Consider the following 15,979-nt stretch of genomic DNA (forward strand, 5'->3'; position numbering starts at 1 on the left):
GCAGTTTGTCAGCTTTTGGACACCTTTGAAGGTGTTTTCTATGTGTTTCTATGTGTTTTTGTTTGCCTGCCATTGGTTTTAACGGTGTTCGAAGGTGTTCGACGAACAGTTCGACGAACAGTTCGGCGAACACACGGGTGTTCGACGAACCGAACCGAACTCGAACACTACGGGGGTGGCTCAACACTAGTAATGACTCTATATAATATATGAGTTTCACTTTTTGTATTGAAGAAATTAACTTTTTGATGATATTCTAATTTAGTGAGATGCACCTGTATATGCCACCTGTCATGGTATTTTATGGCAAGTCTATATGTAGATGTTGTCAGGATTTGGTAACTCTTGTCTTCTCTCCACTTGTTTCTACTATGTAACAGATGCTTGTTCTTCTCGGGCTGGAATACATGAGCTGCGGGGACTTCTTTGATTTCTTAGATGTGAAGGGGCTGCTTGACATCCCCAGTACAAGGTAAAATGTTATCTAAAACCCTGATCTGCATTATTAGTAAATGACACTGGACAGGTTACAGGGTTAGTTGAACATACATTCTGACATACAGTAATTTAGTTACATTTGTATTAGAAATAGCCATTATCATCTCAGTTAATTATACATGGTGTCCATTATCACTGAAGGGCTCTCCCACTAATGTCACGTATCACATTATCACCTATCCATAAGACTGTCAATTACTCTTCTGTCCAAAGCTGGTCCATCAATGAGCAGTTCCTCCACATTATCATGTCCGCGGTGAGGAGATGTATGGAATGGTTATCAAACATGCATGCTGTGTCTCCATACAACCCTGTGGGAGATGATTGAACAGCGCATGGCTATTTCCATATGTCCCACCATAACTATCATGAGTGGCAGTGCACATGACCAATTGTAGACATGCTGGTGAGGAAAAATGGGAATGGAGCATGCTGATGGATGGGGACCTCACAGTCTGACAATTATCTCCTGTAAATCTATGGTTATGTGTGATATACAGCATTTCACCTATAAGTCTATAGACTGATAGTATAAGTTCTACTACTAGTGTAAGAGCCTCCTGTCACCTCCACCACATGTTACATTTAGTCATTTTCTCTTGTGCCAGATTCTATGCCGCTGAGCTCGTGTGTGGCATCCAGTTTCTCCATACTAAGGGCATCGTACACAGGTAATTACTCATCATGTAACATCTCTAACTATCACAATGGAGCAGAATATTTACATATCTTATTACATAACGAACAGCAACTTATTATCTTATGTTCTTTCTTATATTTTAGAAACCTCAAGCCTGAGAACATCTTGGTGGCTGAAACGGGCCATATTAAAATCACGGATTTCGGTCTCGCTCTTGAGAACATCTTTGGAGACCGAACAGCCACCAAACGTGCTGGGACCAAAGAATATATGGCTCCTGAGGTGAGCAGAAGACTTCTCTACTACTGCATATCTGGTGCATTAATGATTCTGCTCCAGGCTGAAGTTCCCTGTAGTTTTTCTGGGTGCACTGAGCATTACTCTAATGACATAAAACATGTAGAAGGTTTTGACCTTTTTAGTAACTGTTCTCTCCTTTATGGCAGATGCTGGCTGGGGAGAAGTATGGCGCCGGAGTGGACTGGTATGCGTTTGGTGTGATCTTAAACGAAATGATTACCGGTGAGTGCAAATACCATCGTGCACTATTTGATGAAACGCACTCCGGCGCGAAGAACATCATTAAGAAGGTCAGTGAGTTATTGGTATAAGATGTAATGCCACACTACACAAGTACAGGAAAAACATTTGCTAGTTCCAGGCATTATCCGCAGCACTGGTTGTATCCTAAATCTTACAAATATTACTCTTTTTTTTAGCTTCTCCAGAAAGATCCTGCCAGGCGCTTAGGAGTCAAGAAAAACATCAGAGGTCATCATTTTTTCCAGCACGTTGACTGGGTCTCTGTGGAAGCCCTTCGGGTGCCCCCACCACACATCCCTGTAGTAAAATGGAGTCAACTTCGGCCCAGTTCTGAATTAACTTTTTTTATAGCATATAATATAATAAATAATGATCATCATTACATAATTATTTTCTGCTGTTTTCTTCTAGCCATCTAATCCTCATTGTGAACCAGAAACATTCAGGCTGGATGAAATCGAGGCAGAAGAGGCCAGAAATTCATCAATACCCCCAAACAGACAGGCCGCTTTTAGAGGGTTTTCATTCGTCACCTAGAAAACCCCTAAAACACCAGCTCAATTGTCATCAGATCAAGATGCCCTCCTGAGTTCTGGAAGAAGATCTCCAGAAGAACATGAAGACCATCTGGATTCATGAGGAACACCCATTATGAAGAGCGAAGAATGGATCCTTGTGATTGGCACTGGCTGAAGAAATTCTCGGCACAAAGATTTCTCCTGTATTCATCCATGACCTTGAGAAATATCCCGGCTGGGAAGAAGACTAACAGTGGACCTGCGAAGATGAAGAAGCCAGACGACAAACTGGTGGTAAGTAGATGTGCAAGAACACCTGCACTTCCTCAATGTCATAGGCATTTGTAACCGGTGACTGGTTTTCCTGTAGCCCACAATAGCAGCAGATCATGGTGCTGTCATGGGTTAAGAGAAAATAACTCGGTGAGTGCTGGCCGGCTATTTAGGGGACGGAGGAGGCCGGAATTTTTTTTTTTTCAATGCCTATGACAATTTTTACATATACCGGTATTTTATATTCCTCATGTTCATGACACTACTGTCACGAGCTATGGGGAATAAGGTGTGAGTTGGCCGGCTATTAAGGGGTGGAAGGAGGCCGGATTTTTTTTTTTTTTTTTTTTTTATACCAATTATTGTATTTTACCTGTAATGGGTTCTCAAGGTCATGACAGTACTGCTATGACCAATGAGAAATAAGATGTGACTTGGCCATCGATTTAGCCATAGATGTGCTTTTACTGAAAACCTACACAAAAGCATGGTCTTACTCCGTGACAACAAGTTAAAACTACTTTTGGCATATCTACCAGTCTAATATCTTACCATTCATTCTTTTTTGGGTAGGTGGCTCATTTTAATCAGCATGCTGCTAGCACTATATGTGCAGGAACCCCCTTCCCCCTCACTTCTTAGTGTGCATTGCATCTGCACCTGCCATTGTCGACCTTCAATTTGCCCTTCTTTTATACCTTAAGCAGTTTGACAGATAGGAGACCAGAAGCATAGAAAAAAGACCTACCCCACTTCTTGTAATCTGTCTTGGCATCTCTGCTGATAGATATGGATTGGACTTGACAACATGCAGTAGGCAACAAGTTAAATCTACTTTTGGCATATCTACCAGTCTAATATCTTGCCATTCGCTCTTTTATGGGTAGGCGGTTCATTTTCATCAGCATTCTGCTAGCACTATATGTGCAGGAACCTCCTTGCCCCCACACCTCTTAGTGTGCATTGCATCTGCCATTGTCGACCTTCAATTTGCCCCTCTTTTATACCTTAAGCAGTTTGACAGATAGGAGACCAGAAGAAGAGAAAAAAGACCCACCCCACTTCTTGTAATCCATCTTGGCACCTCTGCTGTTAGGTATGGATTAGATTTGACAACAGGCAGTAGGCAACAAGTTAGACAGAAGGGAGACACCTAATTCCCCACACTTTGCAGTGATCTTTCAGGACATAAATTTTAAAATGGTTATCAGGTATTTTGCGTATTTTTGGCTATGGATTTAAGAACTACCAGCGGGAACTCCCGCAGACAATTCTGATACACTGGCGGTAAGTAGAAGTGCAAAAACACCTGCACTTCCTCACTGTCATAGGCATTTGGTAACCGGTGACTGTTTTTTTCCTACAGCCCACAATAGCAGCCCGACATGGTGCTGTCTTGGGTTAAATGAAAATAACTGGGTGAGTGCTGGCCGGCTATTTAGGGGATGGAGGAGGCCAGAATTTTTTTTTCATGCCTATGAAAATTTTTACATTTACCAGTACTTCATATTCCTCATGTTCATGACACTGCTGTCACAAACTATGGGGAATAAGGTGTGAGTTGGCCGGCTATTTTTTTTTAATGGCAGTTATTTTATTTTACCTGTAACTGGTTCTCAAGGTCATGACAGTACTGCTATGACCAATGAGAAATAAGATGTGAGCTGGCCATTGATTTAGCCATACTTGTGCTTTTATTGAAAACCTACACAAAAGCATGGTCTTGCTCCCTGACAAGTAAAAACCCAGTCTAATATCTTGCCATTCCCTCTTTTTTAGGTAGGCGGTTCATTTTCATCAGCATTATGCTAGCACTATATGTGCAGGATCTTCCTTTACCTCTCACTTCTTAGTGTGCATTGCATCTGCACCTGCCATTGTCCACCTTCAACTTGCCCCTCTTTTATATCTTAAGCAGTTTGACAGATAGGAGACAGAAGCAGAGAAAAAAAAGACCCACCCACTTCTTGTAATCTGTCTTGGCATCTCTGCTGCTAGATATGGATTAGACTTGACAACAGGCAGTAGAGAACAAGTGTGACAGAAGGGAGACACCTAGTTCCCCACACTTTGCAGTGATTTTTCAAGTGTAGGACGTATGTTTTAAAGGGGTTATCAGGTACTTTGCGTTTTTTTGGCTATGGTTCTAAGAACTACTAGCAGGAACTCCTGCAGATGATTCTGAGACACTGGCAGTAAGCAGAAGTGCAAAAACACCTTCACTTTCTCACTGTCATAGGCATTTGTAACCGGTGACTGCTTTTCCTGTAGCCCACAATAGCAGTAGATCATGGTGCTGTCTTGGGTTAAGAGAAAATAGTGGGTGAGTGCTGGCCGGCTGTTTAGGAGATGGAGGAGGCAGGAATTTTTTTTTTTAAATGCCTATTATTAATGCCTATAAATTTTTACATTTATCGGTATTTCATATTCCTCATGTTCATGATATTTGTGACGACACAGCTTTTAATCTTAATTGTACAGATGTGTAAATTCAGTATGCCAGGAGCCATACACCCATAGGCGGATTATAATGAGGGCATACCGGGCTACCGCCTGGGGCCTCGGGCCTCCAGGGGGCCCGGGGCTCTGGGGTGTCTATGGCCAGATTGCCCTCATTATATGTGCGGCGCATACTGGCAGACAGTGGCGGGGGGCCCCCGGACCGCTTCCCCAGCAGCGGCGCAAGGACGCTGCTTCTTCTCCGGCCGGGCCAGCACTGCAGCTGTTAACTTCCCTGTGCTGGCCCGGCCGCATCACTGCTAGGAGACACTGCCCTGCGCGCGGCCGTGTCTCATAGCTGTGACGTCGCGCATTGCGCGCCGGGCCTGCAGTGCTGCCCCGGAGAGGAACAGGAGCCGGGGAATGGTGAGTCTGTGTGTATCTGTGTGTGAGAGTGAGTATGTGTGAGAGTGAGTGTGTGTATGTGTGAGTGAGTGAGTGAGTGTGTGAGTGTGTGTGTGTGTGTGTAGGCAGATATTGTGTGATGTCTGTTTATATGTATTTTTGTGCTTCAAATGTGTTTATGCGTGTATGTATATGTCTGTATATGTTTGTGTGTGCGTGACTGCGTGCGGCCTCCCGCTGTCTCTGGGGGGGGCGCCGTGCGGCCTCCCGCTGTGTATAGATGGCTACGTGCGGCCTCCTGCTGTGTACAGATGGCTACGTGCGGCCTCCTGCTGTGTATAGATGGCTATGTGCGGCCTCCCGCTGTGTATAGATGGCTACGTGTGGCCTCCCACCGTTTATAGATGGCTACGTGTGCTCAATATTGAGTCATACAATTAATGTAAGGCTATGTGCCCACGATGCAGAAATGCTCCGGATTTTTTTTGAGCGTTTCTGCATCTCCCTGGCAGAAAAAAACGCATGCGGATTGTACATGTGTTTTTCCTGCCAGGCACAAGCGGATGTGAAGCGTTCTTCACATGCATTTCTGCATGTGAGTTATCAAGAGCTTTTCCAAGCGATTTTAGCATCACTTGGAAAGTGCTTGACAACTTGGTCACACTATACACTGTGTTCCAAATTATTATGCAAATAATATTTTCTCAGATTTTCCCAAATTACCTATATGAATTGCAGTCATTGTAATTTTCCAGTCAAATAACTATTAGAGTACAATTGAAAGGTTTTTGTACAAACCGCCTATGATAACAGTATATTTTTAAAAAAATAAAAAACTCAAACTGCACTCAAAATGCATGTTCCAAATTATTATGCACAGCAGAGTTTTCAACCTTTTCATTTTAATAAAGAGCAAAAAAATGGTCATTTTTGAAATTATAAGCATTAGCAGGTTATTACAAACTGAAATCAAACAGTCTTCAACTCCAAACTTTATTCTAGGTGATGTCGTACATTTGCACATAGGACCGCTTGTTCGCAAGGAGCTTCTGAACTCTCTCGTCGATTGAATTTGTCAGGTTTTGGATGGTTTCTGCTTTAATTGTTTTGCATGAGGACAGAATACCCTCCCAGAGCTTGTTATGTGCAGCATGAGACGGGGCATTATCATGCATGAAATGATCTCGATGGTCCAGATGGATGGAGTGGAGGATGGCTGGTTGATGGACACTCCATGCAAACACGGCTACGGTGCTAACAAGGAGGAGGTGGAGTAATGTTTTGGGCTGGAATCATGGGGAGAGAGATTGTCGGCCCTTTTAGGATCCCTGAAGGGGTAAAGATGAACTCCATAATGTATGTTGAGTTTCTCAAACAGCACTTCCTTCCATGGTTCAAGAAGAAGAACCGTGCATTCCGCAGCAAGATCATTTTCATGCATGATAATGCCCCGTCTCATGCTGCACATAACACATCTGCATCTCTGGCTGCTATGGGCTTAAAAGGGGACAAACTTATGGTGTGGCCCCCATGCTCCCCTGACCTCAACCCCATTGAGAACCTCTGGAGCATCATCAAAAGGAGTGTCTATGATGGCGGGAGGCAGTTCACATCTAAGCAATAGCTCTGGGAGGGTATTCTGTCCTCATGCAAAACAATTGAAGCAGAAACCATCCAAAACCTGACAAATTCAATGGACGAGAGAGTTCAGAAGCTCCTTTCGAACAAGTTGTCCTATGTGCAAATGTATCATCACCTAGAATAAAGTTTGGAGTTGAAAACTGTTTGATTTCAGTGTGTAATAACCTGCTAATGCTTATAATTTCAAAAATGACCATTTTTTTGTTCTTTATTAAAATGAAAAGGTTGAAAACTCTGCTGTGCATAATAATTTGGAACATGCATTTTGAGTGCAGTTTGAGTTTTTTATTTTTTTAAAAATATACTGTTATCATAGGCAGTTTGTACAGAAACCTTTCAATTGTACTCTAATAGTTATTTGACTGGAAAATTACAATGACTGCAATTCATATAGGTAATTTGGGAAAATCTGAGAAAATATTATTTGCATAATAATTTGGAACACAGTGTATAAATCCAAGCAACCGGCATGGATTTATATAGTGTGACCGTAAAAGAATGGTAAAAAATAAATATATAATTACCTTCTGTTGTCCTGCCAACGTCAGCGGTCGCGTGACCCGTCACATGACTAAATGACGTCACGGCAGGTCCTTTTCAGACCATCGTGAGCTGCCGGCAAGCCAGGACGCATCGGATAAAGACACCGGGGGCCATCAGAAGGTAAGTATGATATTTATTTTTTATTTTATTCTTTTTTTTTTTACAGGTACTATGGTACCTGGGTCTGGAGGAGAGTCTCCTCTTCTCCAGACCCGGGTACCATCCACACATTGAAACACATGGAATCCGCATGTACAGATGCAGTGATGCGGATTCCATGCGTTCCAATGCAAGTCAATGGCGGCGAAAACGCCGAGCTTCCGCAAAATAATTGGTAATGCTGCGGATTTTTCCACAATGATAATCCGCAGCGGAAATTTCTGCAGCATGTGCACAGCACATGCGGATTATCATTGGGGAACATGGCAGGCCTTCTACCAAGCGTTTTTTAAGCGTTTCTGCAGCGGAATTGCCGCTGCGGAAACGCTTAAAAAGCGCATAGTGGGCACACAGCCTAAAAAAAAATATTATAATTAATATTGTGCCAAATTAATTTCTATCACAGGGGATCATGTGACATTTGATACATCAGGTGTGTGGGGGGGGGCCCGCGCCTTCTAAACTGCCAGGGGCCCTTGCTACTCTTAATCCACCCCTGATTGCACTAGAAAGCTCTGAATTATTAGATTCACTGTGGCATATCTCCTGTGTATTAATATGCAATGTGAAGTTCAATTCATCTATATCTGCTACTTGTGTGGAAATAATAGGCGGATTAGCAATAAATTCTACATCTGCTGCTTGTGTGGATAAAATAGGTGGATCAGCAATCAATATGGAGGGAGGAGTAATTTCCATACACATTCCCTCTATTATAAGGTCATTATTTTTTTCCAAATTAGAATTAGATCCAGTATTTTTCATGTAATTATTGTTAATGGATAACTTCTTCCTATGGGTCTCATATATTGCTTGTTGTTTTTTATTCATAAAAAACGGTTGTTGGGAATTATTCACATGTTTTGTATGGTTATCAGTATCATTGCTTAGAATAGGGGATGATGGATTGTTCCTAGTTGTTCTCTGCATAGAGATGATGGGAACAGGTGAAATTTGAGGTAGTGATTGAATTTTTTCTTTTTTAGAGTCTTTTATATCTCTTTCATATTTTTTTGCTTTTTTATTTATTAAATCATTTTCAAATTTAGCCAGTCTTAGTTTTACCTCATTATCTGTGGCAAAATATTCCATAGATGAGGAAAAGAACTCCAAATCCCCTTTAATTTTAGCTATTGTTTCTAAAGCATGCATAGCCAGAGTATTCCTTATATCAATCAACAATCTGATCAGTGTTGTTGAGCAATCAGAAATACACCTGTCCCATCTTTCAGTAAAAGCAATATCCTGAGGAAAGGATGAATTAAGATTCATTCTCAATCCCTTGGGTATTGTGTTATCCTTAATGTAATGTTCCAAAAACATCGTGTCTACGTGATTAGTTATTTCTATTTTGCTATTGTTTTCTAAGTCCAAAAACAGTCCACGTAACCTTTTTTTATTTGTATCATTCAGCATAGTTGGATTCTTATATATGCATCTGTCTCCATCTTTGTTAATGGAGTCTTTACTAAGGGCTGTATTGATCAAAGATAATCTAAATTTCTCTCTATTGATCATATAAAAGTCCATAATGATCCAGCAAATTAGATTTTATAGTCTTAAACACAGTTCTTATCTGATGGCGATTCTGCAAAGTTTTCCGTCTCCCGATGTGTAGAATAATCTGGGTCGCCCAATGTGCAGCTCCTGGTCTTGAGGCTAAGCCCCTAGCAATAGCAGACTCAATATGTAAAGAGAGGAGAGAACAAGGCGCAATGGGTGACTCAGTATTGCAATTGTTAGAGGGGTGTGGGAATGGCTACTAACCTTATGAATTTGTGCACCTCTGCACAACCCCAGTGTAAAGCTCCACAAGCTCTGCTCTGTTGGTGGCTGTCATCTGCTTTCAGCGGCGTTCACAGATCCTGATCTCACGGTGGTGGGTCACGTGGTCAGGTTAGTTGCGCATACCGCTGAGATGGACGCCCAGCTTCACCAACACTCATGGCCGTGTTCCAGAGGGGTTAGGGCAGCGCAGCTTGGAAACCAGGGTAGTAACTCTTAGTTAACTTCATCCCACGGGTGGTTGACCAAGTAAATAAAGGCAGCTCTACTGCACCCCAGCAGGGGGAGAAAGACAATCAGTGAATGTGAATAGCGGTATCAGAGCGCCAATAACAGGGCAAAAATTAATTAAAATGACTGATTTATTAATACACACAACGCGTTTCGGTGGACAAGGCCACCTTCATCAGGTGTGACAAGCAGCAAACAAATGATCCTTATATACATTTAACCAGGTATACAATTACTTCAGAGGGGCGGAGCTAAATACAGAGTGATATCTCTGCATTAACCCCTTGAGTTCATTTATGCCCAATAGAGTAAACAGGATTTTTATAAATAAGTACGGGAAGCAAAATGTCCCCACAATATGCTAACCTATTTATGGCTAAACTAGAGGAGGAGTTTTTGTCAACTTGCTCTATTAAACCTCTAGCATACTTCCGCTACATTGATGATCTGCTAATAGTCTGGACAGGCTCAAAAGATGATCTGCTGACCTTCCACGATAACTTCAACAGGTTCCACCCAACCATCAAGCTCACCCTCAACTTCTCAAAATTCCAAATACATTTTCTTGACATGACCATATACATCAAAGACAACACCATACAAACATCAATTTACCATAAGCCCACAGGACGTCCAGCATATCTTAGATGGAACAGCTTTCATCCAAGACACACAAAAAAATCCATCATCTACAGTCAAGCTCTGAGGTACATTCGAATCTGTTCAGACAGCAAGGACAGAAAACTGCAGCTACTATCCCTGAGGAATACATTCCTACAACAAGGATCCCATCCACTGGTAATAGATGAACAAATTCACAGAGCTACAAGGATACCAAGAAGTAGCCTCCTGGATTACAGACAAAGGGAGGACAACAACAGGGTACCTCTTGTGGTCACATACAACCCCCACATGAACATCCTACGGAAAATTGGTGCTGATCTCCAACCCATATTCCACAGAGACCACAAACTGAAAGAAATATTCCCAGAACAACCACTTCTCTCCTACAAACAGCCCCCTAACTTAAGGAATCTCCTGGTCAGAAGTGTCCTCTCATCACCATCAGTGACGGGCACATTCCCATGTAAAAACAAAAAATGCTAAACTTGTACCCACATATTACCATCAAATACAGTCTGCATACCTAACACAAATCAGGACAACGAAATCATGGATGTCTTTTCATGTACATCCTCCAATGTGGTGTACATGATACAATGTATAAGGTGCCCAGAAGGAGTTTATATTGGGGAAACTATGCAAAGGCTGCAAACGAGAATGAATTTACACAGACACACAATTAAGAATGGACTGGATACACCTGTGGGAAAACATTTCTCTGGTCGGGGACACTGTATGAAAGATCGAAAAGTTTTAATACTAAAAGGTCACTTCAAGGGCAACAGAGAAAGAAAAATTTGGGAATTCAAATTGATAAGGATGTTCAATTCACTGACAACAGGACTAAATATAACACCTGGCTTTATGACTCACTACATGGACACAATTAACACCTCCAGATAATTAAACATTCCCAAGGCCTCTCATTTTGCAACAAAAAAAAAACAAAAAAAACTAATTTGCTCTCCCTAAATTATCTGTAGGAGGCATCACAACTCACACCTCATGAACAAATGTCTTGTTGTAACATCTCTCAGATGCTGTGCCTTTTGTCTTATGGATTCATTTGTAATCTTGCCTGAAGAAGGAGCCTGTGTGCTCTGAAAGCTGCATATAGATATATTTTCTGGTTAGCCAATAAAGGTATCACCCCAAGAATACTTTTGTCATTTTTGGCATAAAAGTATTTACATCGACATATAAATTAGTACCTAATGAAACATATAGGGTTCTCATAAATAGAATTCGCAGTATAAGAACTTGCAAATCCTATAATCATAATACTTAATAGGATATATTGTTATCTAACACCCTATATTTTATATTATAAAAAATTACATACAACATAGAACAATATGTGAATATAAAAATTACAATCACCAGATATAGGTAGGGGAAAAGGGGTAGGAGAGGGACCAAAAGCTCCCTTACTGTTTCTATCTTTACAATTAGGAAAATATAATAACGAGGAAAAAAAAAAAAAAGAAAAAAAAAATTAAAAAAATTAAAAAAATAAAAAATTTTTTTTTGTAAAAATGATATAATGAAATTGCTAAAACATAAAAACAATTGTTTAAAAAGTTGTCTTTTCTATATTAAGATTCAAACCCTCAGGACACAAAGTTCCCATTTTGAAAATCCAATAATTTTCGCGTGTAATAAGGCGATTTAATCTATCATGATGTGTATCAACTATATGATCAATGATAGTTAGTTTCAGATTATTAGGATTTTTCTGATGTTCTTTTAAGAAATGATTAGAAACGCTATGTAAATGAAAGCCGTGTCTAATATTTTGGCGCTGTTTCTTTAGTCTGGAGTGCATTTCCTGGATAGTGCGGCCAATGTATTGCAGGAGCAGATATATCACATATGAGGACTGACATGTAAGTCTAAAGCAGATGGGATATATCTCTCCAGTTACCGCAGAGACAAATGTTTTAGCTCCGTTATCAATGGAATGACAGCATAAGCATTTAGGAACATTACATTTATAACATCCATTGCTACTACTAGGAGCTAAATTTGAATGGTTAAGTCTTCTACCAATAGTTGTGTTGCTAGGGGCTATATAGTTTCCTAGTTTTACTCCTCCGATATATGACATGGGGAAATTCTGGTAAATGACCAGTCAATACCGGATCGTTCCTTAAAATGAACCAGTATGTTTTTAATAAACTGGATAACACTTGTGTAGGTTTACCATAGGTAGTAATCAGATTTAAACTAAAGTCATCACTTGGTTCTTGACTGGTATTCTTAGATTTATTGATACACAGGTTCTGTGATAAGGATCTAGTTTTGGAGAAAGCATCCTTTAATAATTTCTGGGGGTATCCCTTAGCTCTAAAGCGTTTTTGTAAAACCTTAGATTCCAGAAAAAAATCCGAATCATGTGTACAATTTTTTCTGACACGCCAATATTGACCGTATGGAATATTTCTAATCCAACTGGGCAAATGGCCAGTGTCAAATTCAAGATAGCTATTTCCATCCACTTCCTTGAAGTGGGTAGATGTGGATATTTTGCCCGGATTGTCTATATTTATCTGAAGATCAAGATATTGGATATTACTCTCGGATATGGTAGAGGTAAAGGAAAGACCCCAGTCATTGGTATTTAATTCATCAATAAATTTGACAGCCTCTATAGCAGGGGTCTCAAACACGCGGCCCGCGGGCCGCATGCGGCCCCTCCGGCTGCTTCTTGCAGCCCTTAGGCACAGACTCCGCAACGATCGCAGCTCTCTCCAGCCGCTGCCGACATCAGCGCTGTAATGCAGAGTATTGCCGCGCAGAGACCGGCTCTCTGCACAGCAATACCAGTGTCAGCCGCCGGCCTATCAGAGGCTAGCAGCTGACCTCTGCGCTTGGCAGTCACGTCATACGCCGCTGCGCTGGGATGCAGATGTCAGCTGCTGGCCTCTTATAGGCCGGCACTGGCATTGCTGTGCAGAGAGCCGGTCTCTGCGCGGCAATACACTGTGCTACAGCGCAGATGTCAGTGGCTGCTGGAGAGAGCTGCGATCGTTACGGGGTCTGTGCCTGCGGGCCACAGGTGCATAAAGGACGCCGAGGGAACGGAGGACAGGTGAGAATCTTTTTCTTTTTTTTTTCTCTGTCATGTGAAATACAGCACAGGGGGGCACTGTGCGCCGTATGGGGGGATGGGGACCCTGACCGCCGTGTGGGGGGACGGGGACCCTGACCGCCGTGTGGGGGGACGGGGACCCTGACCGCCGTGTGGGGGGACGGGGACCTTGACCGCCGTGTGGGGGGACGGGGACCCTGACCGCAGTGTGGGGGGATGGGGACCCTGACCGCAGTATGGGGGGACGGGGACTCTGACTGCAGTATGAGGGATGGGGACCCTGACCGCAGTATGGGGGGACGGGGACCCTGACCACAGTATGGGGGGACGGGAACCCTGACCGCAGTATGGGGGGAACCTGGATGGGGGACATGTCTGCAAGATAAGGACCAGGATGGGGGACCATGGCTGTAATATGGGGGACCTGGATGGGGGACCATGTCTTCAATATGGGGCACCATGTCTGCAATATGGGGGACCTGGATGGGGACCATGTCTGCAATATGGGGGACCTGGATGGGAGACCATGTCTGCAGTATGGGGGACCATGTCCGCAGGATGGGAGACCATGTCTGCAGTATGGGGAACCTGGATGGGAGACCATGTCTACAGTATGGGGGACCTGGATGGGAGACCATGTCTGCAGTGTGGGGGACCTGGATGGGAGACCATGTCTGCAATATGGGGGACCTGGATGGGAGACCATGTCTGCAATATGGGGGACCTGGATGGGAGACCATGTCTGCAGTATGGGGGACCTGGATGAGAGACCATGTCTGCAGTATGGGGGACCTGGATAGGAGACCATGTCTGCAGTATGGGGGACCTGGAGGGGAGACCATGTCTGCAAGATGAGGACCAGTTCAAAAGGTGTATAGAAAATAAAATGGTATCACTAATCACTAACTTTGTCATGCAAATAATGCGGTCCCCCAAATTAAATGTTTTTCTGTGTGCGGCCCATATGCCCAGCTGAGTTTGAGACCCCAGCTCTATAGTATTCCCCCTCCATATGATAAACAAATCATCTATAAAGCGGCGGTACATGATGATGGGTTTATCGGCACCGAGGGATTGCGCGATGTGGACAGACTCGAATGCCCCCATATATAGATTTGCATAACTAGGGGCAAACCTCGTCTCCATCGTGCTGCCCCTCAGCTGCCGATACATCACCCCCTCAAAAGAGAATACATTGTTCTCAAGAATGAAAGTTACTGTATACCCCTCAATAGAAAATTTTGGGGGGGATCCTGTAAGTTTAGGTCCTCATCTAGGAATTTTTTAATTGCCTGTAAGCCCAATACATGTGTGATATTGGAATAAAGAGAGCTTATAACGAGTGTAATAAGAAGACAGCCTGGAAGAGGGGGTAATTCTCTCAATATTGTAATTAAATGTGTGGAATCTTTTAAATGAGAATCTAGGGATAAAACGTATTTCTGTAAAAAAAGATCAATATAGTGGGATAGGTTGGATGTGATGGAATTGGTTCCAGAAATAATAGAGCGTCCAGGGGGATTAAATTTATCTTTATGAATTTTGGGTAAAAAATAAAAATAAGGGAATTTTTTAATGTCTAAAAAGGATTTTTCTTTTTTATTGAGGAAACCAGCTGTAGAGGCCCCAGCTACAAGCCCTCTGTACTCCCAAAAAAATGGTTACAGGTGGGTCTGTTTCCAATTTCATATAATAGTTTGAGTCATCTAGAATTCGGAGGCACTCCTTGATGTACCAGACTCTGCTCATTATCACAGTCCCCCTCCCTTATCTGCTCTCTTTATAATTATCTCTTTATTTTCCTGAAGGGTTTTTAATGCACATTTCTCTTGGTAGCTCAAGTTATTTACTTTTTTAGAAATTGGGGGGAATGTCCTAAGGTCCCTCAAAATTAATTGTTGGAAAGTTTAAAGGTGTGAACCTTTATGATGTAATGTGTAGCATCGGTGTCTCTGCTCTCTGCCAGGCAGAGACGCCGTCCTTCTCACCTTCCCGCTCCTGGCGCGGCGTCCTCCAGCGCTCTTCTCCCCGCTGCTGCCGGCGCACGCTCCTTCCCCGGCACTGTGCTTAGGGCGCGCGTGCTCCCCCTCTCTTAAAGGGACCGCGCGCGCCGTCCTAAGGAGTCCCCGGCCAATAGTCAGAGGACCTCCCATATATAAGGCACCTCCTCCAAAATGGAGGTGCCCGAGCAAAGTTGTTGCACAAGTATACTTACCTCTGCTTCAGCCCTCAGGTCCCGTTGCCAGCCTGACTTCCTGTCTTGTCTGCCAGCTTGTCTACTCTCCAGCCTGACTGTCTTCCGCCAGTCTGTCTATGGGCAAGTCCACCTGCTTACCAGGAAGCACCTGCCAGTTACCTGCCTGCTACCTGCCGTGCTTGCTAACCAGCTCACCTGGTGAGCGCTCACCTGTTACCCGTCTGTTACCTGCTAGCCTACCTGGAGGCTCTGCCGTCACTTGCCGTGACCACCTGCCTGCTAGCCTAGAGACTTTACCCTGCTTGGCCGCCACTTGCCGTGACCACCTGATAGCCCACCTGGAGGCTCCTGCTGTCACGTACCGTGACCACCTGTCAGCTAAACCAGAGACT

The 15,979-nt window shown here is 43.1% G+C and overlaps 1 protein-coding gene across 1 annotated transcript in view; it reads right to left on the bottom strand.

The window, feature by feature from the left end:
• Positions 1–2,253: 2,253 nt before the first annotated feature.
• LOC141194415 (uncharacterized) overlaps positions 2,254–15,979 on the bottom strand; it is a 154,883-nt gene continuing 141,157 nt past the window's right edge. The window contains exon 5 of the mRNA XM_073662329.1: positions 2,254–2,308. Coding sequence (XP_073518430.1) covers positions 2,254–2,308 — 55 coding nt within the window. The remainder of the gene's footprint in view (positions 2,309–15,979) is intronic.

Source organism: Phyllobates terribilis, unplaced genomic scaffold, assembly GCF_046119375.1.
Source record: "Phyllobates terribilis strain yellow unplaced genomic scaffold, ASM4611937v1 Scaffold_71__1_contigs__length_7168151, whole genome shotgun sequence".
Taxonomy (NCBI): domain Eukaryota; kingdom Metazoa; phylum Chordata; class Amphibia; order Anura; family Dendrobatidae; genus Phyllobates; species Phyllobates terribilis.